General features: G+C 38.0%; 1 protein-coding gene and 1 pseudogene across 1 annotated transcript; one reads left to right on the top strand and one right to left on the bottom strand.

The window, feature by feature from the left end:
• Positions 1-1367: 1367 nt before the first annotated feature.
• On the top strand, positions 1368-2936 carry LOC130841362 (tRNA pseudouridine(38/39) synthase-like; annotated as a pseudogene).
• A 2441-nt stretch (positions 2937-5377) lies between these two features.
• Positions 5378-5946, bottom strand: LOC130841361 (uncharacterized protein CXorf51A-like). Its single transcript, XM_057717551.1, has 2 exons — positions 5824-5946; positions 5378-5629 (listed from the first exon to the last, which is right to left on the bottom strand). Exons 1-2 carry the CDS (start codon positions 5944-5946, stop codon positions 5378-5380), a joined length of 375 nt encoding a protein of 124 aa, XP_057573534.1.
• Between the last annotated feature and the right edge of the window lie 6728 nt (positions 5947-12674).

Below are 12674 nucleotides of genomic sequence, written 5' to 3'. Positions count from 1 at the left end.
TCTCATGGGGCATTTTAAAAAAAAAAAAAACGTAGAACTGAATGAAAACAAAAAAACATCAAAATATATGGCATGCAGCTAAAGTAGCACTGAGAGAGCAATTTACAGCATTAAATGCTTACATTAGAAAAAACGGACAGTCTCTAATCAGAGACCTATGTTGTTATCTAAAGAATATAGGAAAAAAAGAAAAGAAACCCAACACAAGTGGAAGGAAGTAAATAGAAAGATAAGACCAGAAATCAATGAAATTGAAAGGAAGAATAAAATACTTTTTTCCTCACTGATTTTCTCTATTTCTTCCCCCCAAATCAATAAACTTGATAAACTTTTATCAAGCCTGAAAAAGCGAAAATTAGAGACGACAATGACTGATTTCAGAGATGAACCCAGGAATATCACCACAGATCCTGCAGTCATTAAATGGATAATAGGTGATGCTGTTAGTAACTAGTAAATTTGAAAAATTAGAAGAAATGAATCAATTCTTTGAAATACCACAAATTACTACAACCCTCCAACAAGGTTATATAGGCAATATAATTAGTTCCATAACCAATAAAGAGATTAAATTTGTAGTTTGTCCTGAGAAAGAAATACCCATGCACACATGATTTCACTAGAAAAATCTACCAAACAGTTAAAGAAGAGTAAATGTCAATTTATAATCTCTATCACAGAATCAGAGGATGAGGACATTTCACACCTCATTTTATGAAGGCAGTATTACTCTGGTAATAAAAGTACAAAGAGAGTACAAGAATAAAGTTCATAGAGTCTCCCTACGTGATATTAAGGTTTACTATATAGTCACAATAATGAAGGTAGCATGGTGTTTGCCCGGGGATGGACATGTATATCAATGGGACAGAATAAAGAACCCAGAAATAGACTCAAACCAATATCCCCAACTATTTTTGACAAAAGGGAAAAAGGAGGAAGAGTAGCCTTTTTAAACAAATTGTCCTGGAGCAATTGGACATGTAGAGTTAAAATAAAATTTAAAAAAAAAAGGAAACTTGGCCCAAATCTCACACCTTATACAAAAACAAAAAACAAGTCACAGATTAAGTGTAAAACTATATAATATTAGAGATGTTTACTACCAAAATCCAGATGAAAAGACCTTAGACACCAAAAGCATCATCCATAAAAGGAAAAAGTTCATAACCTGGACCCCTCAAAATTATAACTTCTGCTCTGTAAAACATGCCACAATGATGGTAAAACAAGCGACAGACTGGGAAAAAATATAAATCACATTATCTGACAAAGGACTTGTATCTAAAATGTGGAAAGAGCTCTTTGACATTCAACAGTGAAAAAATTTAAAAATCCAATTAGAAAATGGGCTACAGCTGTGGCCCATGAGAAGCAGACGGGGTGGACCTGTATGCTTCCTTTATTCCTGGGGTTGTCATGTCATTGCTAAAAATGACATAGACAGAAACCAGACTGGGAAACTCCTAAAAAGAGTACAAGAACTGGAGAAGGAGATGCAATATCTTAAAAGCGAACAGGCCAACAACAAGAACTCAAATACCAGAGAAAATTCTTCAGGAACTGGAAATGCTCAGTGTGGTTTTTTGGGTTTTTTGTTGTTGTTGTTTTGTTTTTTTTAATTTCAGTGCTCATGACCAAAGACATGCAGCCCTAAGATGAGTCTATCTGGTCTAGGCTAGGGATACTAAGGCTTTGCCAGTCAGGAGAACATAATGCCACTGAAGAGGAAGTGAGGCTCTAATCAAGACTAGGCTAGGAGAAAATAGGCAGACCTCCAACTCTCACTGATATAGGTAGACAAACAAAGATGATAAATGACTTTGGACAGGTGATTTCTCTTCCACTTTGTTTTCACTTTCCAAGGGGCAGGGATTCAGAGGATTTTAATTTGAAAGAGGTCAACAGTGCTGCTAAAGAGATTCATTACACCCACATTTGCAATCAGGGGCTCCCTCCAGACTTCCCTATACTGGCCTGGATGCCTGTAGAACCCAGTTTCAGTGCTACGTTCAGCTATCATGAGCAGACTTACTGCCATTTTCCCCTTGGGCTGATTTAGATATTGTTAACCATGAATTATGCAGCTCAGAAGTATGATGACACATAAGATTTCTTGTGTAAAATGGATGTAGCCAACAGAGTGATTTTTAGTGGAGTATTCTCTCTGCTCAAGTACAGCTAGCAGTCCAGAGCCTGGGTGAGGAGAGAGGGCAAGAACCTTTCTATTTCTGTCAATTTGAAGTGATTGGCCAGGTGTTCCTTTATCGCTAAGTCCTCTGTATGATGGCTGTCCTTTTTCTGACTGGCCAAGCAATGGAGAAGCCAGAGATTATTAAGTCTGTCAAACATAGAGAAGTATCCCTGGAAATCTCAATATGGTATGGCTGTAAACTTTTCTCTTGTCTTATATGATTTTAAGTTTGAAAATATCAACTGGATCTATGACTGGGAGGTTCAGGAGTTCAGTGTTACCCACCACCAACAACTATAGGCTAAATAGACTGTTAAAACTTTATTGTTGTATAGTATGCTAGAAGGACTGGACTCTGTTTCAGTACCCTGTGGGAAAGGACCAAAAATCGATGGATAAAGAAAAGTTAATAACTCTGTCGTAATGCAGACCATTGCATTTGTAGTAGGAGTGGAAATGCACATTCTAAGCTCCTAATAGATCATCCTAAATGTCAAGGATAGGAATCCTGACCCAGCATCTTGTAAGTAGGGGATGCATTGAGTATCCACTTGTATTTCATGAAGAGGAAACAAAAAGCCTAAAGGGACTGTAATGACACACTAGAGGAAGAAAATATTATTTATAGAAGCCAACAAAGAGGCTCTCTGTTAATACAGAAACTAAAACATCATTTAACCATAGAAAGAACTCACCAGGATATAGGAGGCAACAACCAGCTAGTGGCAGATGGGTGGTGTAGAAATGAAATAATATACGTTATATATGCAACTACAAGAAGTCCTAGAAATTCAGATGATCAACTCCTATGAAAAGCCCATAAGGTCATAGTAAGGAAGGTCTTGTTGCTTAAATAAGAAACAATTTGTTCTTTTATCCCTGTCCTAAAAGATTGAGATTTTTAAAACAATTGTAAAATGGAGATGTATTTCTGTACACACGGAAACCTGTTCCTTGTGTTCAAATTCGTGAAAGCCTGATTTTGCCAGTGTTAAAAAAAAATAGGCTATAGACATGAATAGAAATCTCAGTGAAAAGGATATACAGATGGCAAATGAGCACATAAAAAGATGTTCAACATTTACCATCAGGGAAATGCAAATGAAAAGTTCAATGAGATATCACTATACATGAACCAGAATGACTTAAAACATTTTTTTAAATGATAACACCAAACGCTGGTGAGAATGCAGAAGAACTGCTGGTGGGATTGTAAACTGGTATAGCCACTCTGGAAAGAAGCATGGAAGTTTCTTACAAAACTGAGCATGCCATTACCATATGACCAGCAATTGCACCCGTGGGCATTTTTCTCAGAGAAATGAAAACTGTAAGTTCACAGAAAAAGTTATACAGGAACAATCACAACAGCTTTATTTGTAATAGTCAAAAAGTAAAACAACCAAAATGTCCTTCAATAAATGAATGGTTAAACTGTGGTACATGCATACCATAGAATACTATTCACCAATTTAAAAAAAAAAGGCAAAAAAAAAAAAAAAGATTGTACAACCACTTGACTGTATCTCAACGGATTTATGCTGAATGTAAAAAGCCAATTGCAAAAGGTTATATGTTGAATGATTCCATTTACTTGACATTCTTGTAGTGGCAACGTTGTAGAGATGAACAAATTACTGATTCCCGGGGTCATGGAGGGAGGGAGAGAGTTGTGGTTTTAAATGAGTAGCATGACATCTTGTGATGGAACTTTTCTGTATGTTGACTGTAGTGGTGATAATCACAGGAATCTACACAGGTGATAAAATCACATAGAATTATACACACACGTACACAAACTTGTACATGTAAAGCTGGTTAAATTGAATAAGGTAAATGGCTGATAACACTTTCAATTTCCTGATTGTGATATTGTACTATAGATATGCAAGATGCTACCACTGGGAGAAACTAGGTTAAGGGTGTGAGGTATCTTTCTATTTCTTATGACTACGCATGGCTTTACAATGATCTCAATCTTTTAAATAAAATTAAAGCAAGTTTGTGGTATCATTTCAATGCTCTTAAACTCTCAACAAAACAGCAATCATAATATTAAGGAGAAATGTAATATTGATGTACACGAGAACATTGAATCTCTAATTATGCTGAGTGACAGAAGCTGGATAAAAACGAGTATATACTGATTCCATTTATAGAAAATGTTTTAAAAAGATAATCTATGGAGACAGCAAGCAAATCAGTGTTATCTGAGGATGGGGGCGCAGAGAGGGGCAAGAGGGTGCAATTGTTAGGGGCTGAGGGGAGACTTCTGGGGGTGATGGGTATTTTCACACTCATAATTGTGATGGTTTAACAAGTATATGCATATGACCAAACTCATCACACTGTCACTTTAAGCATGTGCAATTTAGTTCATGTCAATTATACTTCAATAAAACCACTTAAAAGGATGGTCTCCTCAGAGGAAAAATAAGAACAACTTTGGAAGGAATAAAGATAAAAGATACTTGGAGGGGAGACTATGTTGTTTTAGAATTCTCTGTAGACAATTGCCTGTACTGAAACCAGATAGCTGCTACTGCCCTGCTCTTGGGAAGCCACTATTCCAAATTCCCTAGAAAGTGAGCTGATCAGTGTTGAGTTTGTGGCTTCCAATTACCATTATTTTAGTCCTTAGGGTGCTTTCAGTAACTTTGAATAGGGTGAGATTTTTGACCCCTTGGAGGAACTTTAATTGCTGACATCATGTGGTGAAGTGTAACAAACACTTCTTTGAGGCAGGTGGCCTGGAAGTGATTTATCCATTTCTGGGGATGATACTGCCATCTACACACCTCAAACCATATAGGTTCTGGCAATCTACACTTTGTCGTGCCCCTCCTCCAGCCCCCTACCCCAAAGACAGAAACGCCAAGCCCTTTTCCACCTTGCAGGTAGGTTCAAATGTTAAGTAGGAAGTTTGTCTTCAGCAGTCAGTCCTGACCCATTCTTTATCCCCACTGTCCGCAGGACCCAATGTCCCTCCCTTCTCACCCACCTGCCTCTTTCCCTCCTTCCCTGCTCCCACCGTCAGATAACTCACAGAAACAAACAGAACTTTTCACAAGTCAGTTTTTATTTAATTAGCATCAGTGCACCTGTTGCTGTAAAATTCAGTGTCTACACAGTTGGCCGTTTCTCAGACCTCAGAATTGGCAGATATTTCCGAGGTCTCTGGCCTCACTCTGAAGTTTCCTGGCTGTCAGCGTCGTCACTCAGAGCGGCAGGCTCCTGCAAGGCCTCTTGGTTCTGCTCTGGCTCATTTTGATTTTGATTTTGATTCAGTGTCTCATTCAGCCTGCGGTAATGGCCGAAGAGTGTTGGTCCTCTAGCTTTCTTAGGCTTTCTTACAGGGTTGACAGCTTTTTCAGCGGCTCTTTTACTCAATCTCCTTTGAAGGATTTTTTTTACCTTCATGGTTTTCTTCAGTGCCTGCAAAGATAACAGAGTGAGGCCAAAAGGACATCGGATTAGGGGGAAGAAGATGGGATACTGATGGAAAGGAAGACTTCATGAGAAGGGGTCAGGGCTGAGGAGGGGGTTTGTGCCAGGCAGGGAAAGGGTAAGGTTCTTGGGGGGAGACAAAATCAATGCACAAAACAGTAGCTTGGGTAGGGTCATCTTACCTTGGCACCATCTCTGGACCTGGGTTCAGAGGAGGGAGACTCAGTCTTCTCTTGTTTGGAACTTGAGGTTGCTTGGTCTGTATCTGTGTTAGGCTTTGGTAGTTTCCTGGATATCTTAGCCATATTGAAGCCTCCCACTTGTCTACCCCAGGCCTACTGACTATGCTATATGTATGGCTCCCCAGGACAATAAAGGGGCCACACCCTTCAGCTTTGATTGTTCAACAAGGCACTCCTTTAGCCAATGATGGCTAAGCGGGGGCTTAGACCTCACAGAGCACTATTATGACATATCTGTGTGGGGGAGAGGTTGCTGTGAAGGCCACCATGTAGCTCAGACATTTCAAAGATCCATTGGGGTGGGGGGATGATGACGAGGCAAAGATGGCTCGGTTAGTGGGAAGAGGCTTTCTTTCACATCTCAGAAGTGTCTTCCCAAGCTTAACTGCCACTCTCCTCATATCCCCATGTTCAATCGTGGTGGTGCACGTGGTAGAGAAAGAACTGTTCTTCCAAGCTATTCTCTAAGGCCACCCCTACTCAGTGGTTTATTCTGATATCTCCCACCCTTAATTATTAGCTAGGGTTTTGGATATCTTACGTAAAATCCCTCCAAGAGCTATATGGCTGAATTTAAATATTGGTGGGTATATGAATCATCTTAGAAACTAACAAAAAATGCTCCCATGAATAAACATCTCCCTACCTAGAGCATCTGGCATTAAAGCTTGCTGATTTTGATTTCATTATTTTCTGCCAGCTCTGCAACTTAAAGGCAGGAATTAGACTTAACTGCCCACTCATGAAGGTTGCTTTTGTTTTTATTTTTATTCTATTCTTGGATTCTAGCCATATTATCATCATTGAATTTTAGAAGGTTCTTTCTCTGACATTCTCTCTATTTTTCTTTCATCCTAGAGTCCAACACTCATTTCCTTACCACCATTAGGCACCTACTCTAATGTGTTTGAATTATTCCCTCATATATGTTTGTACTCTTGCAAAATATATAGCCTTGTGAAATACACATGTGTTTGAACGTGGTGCACTGTGCCATAGACCTCGTTCTGTTTCTTACCGTATGCTTTTAAGTTCAACTTCCGCAGCTGTATGTACTTCTAGTTCATTGTTTCTAATGCTGCATCATATTCCATTAGAACTAATATCCCAAGTATTTCTTGTCCATTCCTTCCTCTTTAGAGGGACACCTATGTTGGGTCTCCACTCTACTGCCACAAACAATGCTATGAGGAACATTCTCATTCATGTCCCCTTCTGGACTTCTGCATACATTTCTCTGGGATATACACTCAGAAATAGAATTTCTAGGTCCTAGATATCCTTAGTCTGTTTGAGCTGCTAGAACAGAATACCATAGACTGGTGGCTTAAACAACAGACGTTTACTTCTCACAGTTCTGGAGGCTGGGAGGCCAAGATTAGGATGCCAGCGTGGTTGGGTTCTTGATAAGGACCCTCTTCCTGCTTGTGTCCTCACATGACCAAGCTCAGTGGGTACACACAGAGAGAGAACGATCTCCTGTCTCTTCCTCTTTTTCTGAGGATGTTAATCCCATCCTAAGACCCCCATCCTCATGATCTAATCCAACTCTAATTACCTCCCCAAAGCCCCAGGTCTAAATACCATCACATCTAGAAGACTAGAGTCCTAGCCTATAGATTTTGGAGGGATACAAACATTGTCTATAAGCAATATTTTTTTTTCTAAATATGGCCATTGCTCTCCAGAATGACAGTACCAGTCTATCTTCCCAATAGAATTATATTATTACTTGTTTCCCTACATACTCATCAATACTCAGTATGGAAGCAACTTCTGATACGACTCCCAATAATCCCAGACTCCTGATGTTCACACTCTTGTGTAATCTACTCTCCTTGAGTGTGGGCTGTACCTAGTGACTTACTTCAAATGAGTTGAATCAATAGAATCCAGCAAAAGTAATAGGATGTTATTAATATGATTGTTTCCTCTTGTTAGAACTTTGTTGCTGACAGTTTCTTGCCCTCTTGTTTTCTCATTCTAATGAAAGCATATTGTGAGGTGCTCAGTGAAGAGGCTCACATATCAAGGAACATCTCCTGAGGACCTGAGCTTTCAGTGCAACAAACCTCAAGGAACTGCATGCTACCAACACCCAATAAGGGAAGCAGATTCTTCCCAACCAAGACTTGAGATGAGGTAGCCATATAAGATACCCAGAGAGGAGGACTAGCTAAGCTACACCCAGATTCTTGACCCATAGAAATTCTGAGATAATAGATTCTGTTGTTTCAAGCCACTAAGTTCTGGGGTAATTTTTTACACAGCAAGTGATAAATAACACACTTAGTATTATCTGACCTTCAATTTTTTAAAAAATTTGGTTGGTAAATAGTATAATCTCCTTTCACTTCTATGATTACTAGTGATTCAACTATTTCGATTTTCTATTCTTTAAATTGTTTTTTGGTTAATAATATTTCTCCTTCTATTGGATTTCTTGTCTTTTTCATGTCGATTTCACCATTCCTTTGTATTTTATGGATATTGTTAGTGAGGTTTGTCTTTGATATACTTTGGATAAATATCAAGGATTTATATTCAATACTTATGTTATCTCCACATAGTTTTCCTGCACCAGGTGATATATGGTGATATCTTTATCAAATACCTTTTATTTTTAGGGGGGTGATATTTCATTGATCATGGCCTCTAGTACTAGGTTGAATGTAGAGGCAATATCAGACATAGATATCCTGAAATTTATGTGTCTAGTGTATTATAGTAACTAGGAGCAGGTTTTCTGGGCTTTAATTTGTTACAGAGACTTTATCATGTTAAAGAAGTTTTCTACCATTCTTAGGTTTTGGAAAGCACTTTTTAAAAAATCATGTGTCTTTACCAAATGCTTTTGCTGTCCCCAATGAGATGATTATTTAAATTAAATGTTTTCCTTATTAGGGTGGGGAATCACACAGACATATTTTCCTATCTTAAACCAGTCTTCTATTCCTAAGACAACTCTTACTTGATTATGATGCATTATCCTATTATCATATATTATTTTACAACTTTGTATCTATGTTCATAAGGAAGATAGCCTTTAAATTTCATTGTATGGTCTGTCCTATCTCAGCTTTGAAATCATGGTTATACTAGCCTTGTAAGACAGGTTGGTAAGGTTTCTCTCATTTTTTATTTTCTGACACAACTTGTGTGAAAGAGTTATCCCATTCCTTGAACATTTTGTGCCATTTATCTCTAAAGCCATTTAGATCTAGGGTTTCCTGTATGTGGAGCAGTGGACAAGGGTGAGTCTGATGACTATTTTTATTTCTGTAATAGCTACAGACATTTGGATTTGTGAGGTGGCCTAATTAATAATACCCATTTCTTCCTTTCCCAATTTGGAACCTATTGGTAGTTATGTATGCATCAGAGAGATCTAGATAAATCTAGATCTCTAGCCAAGCGGACTTGCTAATAATTCACTACTGAATTTGATCAACTCCTTACTACATGGAAGATCAGAATTCATCTTTCAGCTAGCCTGCTGAGCCTGTGAAAAGTGAGTGGATCAGAAGAGGCCGGTGGGGCATGCCCCTCTGCTTCTTACAATTTTGCCAAAGAAATCCCTGTCTCTTCCTGGGCAGAAGTGATGCAGGTGGTGTAGAGAGGCTAAATGTATTTAAAAGTTAGACTAGAGAGAATTCCCTGGTGGTTCAGTGATTAGACTCCACGCTTCCACTGCAGGGGGCATGGGTTCGATCCCTGGTTGAGGAACTAAGATTCCACATGCCTCGCAGTACGGCCAAAAAACCAAAAAAGACAACTTTATACTAGAACAAGTAACAGTCTTCCAAAAAATTGGCCTTTTCATGGTTCTCTCTGCAAAATGTAACCATTTATCCTGTTTTCCCCAGCCATATGCTCGTTTCTTCTTTGACTGCAAGCTCATTGCATACACTAATTCATAACATTATTTCATTACTTTTGAAATTGCTATAGTATTTTTACTTTTCTCATTCATATTTTGCTTGAATCTTGGTTCTTTTTTTCTTGATGTCTCCCTGTGGTTATCTTATAAATCTTTTAAAGTAATCATTTCTTGATTTTATAATTATTTATTTTCGGTCTGTATTTCCTCATTTCTTTCTTTATGTCTATTTCCTCCTTTATGGTTTCTTTCACATTTATTCTGTTGCCCTTCATTCTAGCTTGTTAAATTGAACACATGGTTTATTTGTCGTCAATATTTTTCTTGAATTCTGATAAATGTATTTAGAGCAGTAATTTTCTCACAAAGTTCTGTGTTACCTACTTTTCACAAAGCGTCTACTCCTAATTCATGTTAGGAGTGTCTCAATTTTAGTATTTCTTCTTTAATCCAAGGACTATTAGGTAGTATGATTTCAGTTTCTAAGCATGTTAGGTGTTTAAGCTATCCTTTAAAAAGACTAATTTTATTATAGTCAAGCACATTGTCTGTGGGATATGAATACATTAAATTTTTTTGAGGTTTTCTTTGTAAACTTGTACATGGTCAACTTTTGAGACTGTTCCTTGAGTGTTTGAAAATAATGTGTATTCTCTATTCATTGAGGGTAGGTTTTCTATATACCAGTTTATACATATTAATTCCATTATTCAGATCCTCTATCTGTGCTTTTCCTCTCCTTCTCTTTTGGTTTCTTGTTGCCTGGCATAACGATTTCCACCTCTTCACCTTCACTCACCATACTTCTGATAAGGACCACACTTGGTCAGCAGTCAGTACCTCCTCCACTGACTAATCTATTAGGACAGATGCCTGAGCCTAAAGACTTTTCCAGGTGTCCATTTGACGGCCCTAGGCCAAACCTTCACGCAAAGCCCCGGAACATCCGCAAGAATTAGAAAACTGTGTAGGTCTCTGGACCCATAGTAAGTGGAGGGGAAAGCCCCCTTCATTTTTACTTCTGGGGAATAGAACTGAAACATTTGAGATTTCCCCCAGCTGGGAAAATTTTAATCACAGTTGATTTTGATGTTTCACATCTTGACTTTTATTATTATAATGTGAGCTTTTAGTGAACAGAGGCTTTGCTCTCTATTCAGGTAGTGGACATATAACAAAGGCTTAGTAAATGCTTGGGTGAGTGAGTGATTGATCACATGAATAAACAGATAGGCACCAGTGAGAATACTGTTACTGGGAAGCACTAAATGTGAACTTTCATATTGTCATCTATGATTATTGTGGTAAATAATCTTCATTTTGTATAAATAAGTATTTCATTAACAGTAATACATACTTATACTTGTCAGTAAACCATTGGTGTTTCTTTTCTCTAATGTCCTTATTCGTGTCCCTTTCCTTTGGCCTCTTTGCCCTTAATTTCTCTACTTGTATAAAGTAATTACTCTTCAATTGTGTAAAGTTCATACTATACTATGTAAAATTACCTTTTGTTTTTCAAATGTATCAGTCCAAAATATTACCCAGATTCCCATTTGTCTTTTGAGAAATGTGTTCATCACCTTTTTGACATATAGACAGTCTTAATTTTTTTTAATAAGCTATATTTTTTCCTTATGGCTTATAGTTGATATGGTTTTTAAAATATACTATTGTTTGGAGCAAGTATTAGAGATGTGAAGACACCGAGGCTTATTGTTCTCTTTTGTAAAATCTTTAGCAAGCCCTTCTGGTATTTCCAATATCTTTAAGCACTTTTGTCTTATATACATATGGTTTTTATGGCATTTTTCACAAGTTTTAATATTTTATTGCTAGTGTCTGTCTTTCATGATAAAAATACGTAGGGAAATGACATTGCTACAACCACCCCCATGCATATATGAAAGCATAGCTAAATAATGGTGCCATGATTTGTGTCGTGATTTATCTACTGCAGCCTCAGAATCCACTGAAACACACCGCTCTAGTCAGTCCTTACAAGTGGACCAGCACTGACAAAAAAATGTATAACCTATCTGTTGTCCTGATGCCAGATCAATAGTTAGCAGAATGATGGCCTGTATGCCAAATTCAGCTTAGCTGCCTGATTAGGCCAAAACAAAACAGACAGTCATATACACATTCATGTTTCTATTTTCTATGGCTAATTTCATGCTATGAAGGCAGAGTTGAGTAGTTGTGATGGAGACCATATGGTACACAACGCCAAAATTACTTAGTATCTAGCTCAAGAGAAAAAAATTGTCCACCCGTGTGCTACACTCATGAGCTTTTTGAAGGCAGGACGTAGGTTTAATTTATCTGTGTCATCCTGCAGATGACAGCATATAGTTGATCCTTGTCAACTGAAAAACAAAAATAAAAAAACTCAGAACTTTAGAGCTGTGAATTGAGTTTATTCAGTGTCTTACTGAGGACGGTAGTCTGAGAGAGAGCCTCTTAGAAGACTCTGAGAAACTGTTTGCAAGAGGTAGGGGGGTGTGGGGGGGTGGGGGTCAGTATATGTGCGATTTTGGTGCAGGGGGTACGTGCAGTCAAGCACACACATCTTGGTAGAAAGTTGCTGCTACTCATGAGGAGCAAAGGTCTCCGTTAATGATTTCAGTGCTTCTCTAAGTATGGGAAGAGGCAAGAATTCAGGTTCATAAAAATTCTCTCCTGAAAATATCTAACTATCTGAATGCCTGTTCTGCCAGTTTTCCCAGAGCATGGAGTGCCCTGTTCCTGATCTTCATCCTGAATTCCTTTCAGAGTGTGTTAAAGGTCAGTGAATGCAGTGGCTAATGACTTAATTCTTGTAGAACCAGGTGGTGATCGATGTTCTTTAGTTGGTATCCTTAATATACTTAGAAACAGTAAGTTGAAAATAAGTAAGATAAGCAAACAT

The sequence above is a fragment of the Hippopotamus amphibius genome, chromosome X (assembly GCF_030028045.1).
Source record: "Hippopotamus amphibius kiboko isolate mHipAmp2 chromosome X, mHipAmp2.hap2, whole genome shotgun sequence".
Taxonomy (NCBI): Eukaryota; Metazoa; Chordata; class Mammalia; order Artiodactyla; family Hippopotamidae; genus Hippopotamus; species Hippopotamus amphibius.
The sequence above is the reverse complement of the archived record's forward strand: the minus strand, read 5'-3'. Positions and strand labels throughout refer to the sequence as shown.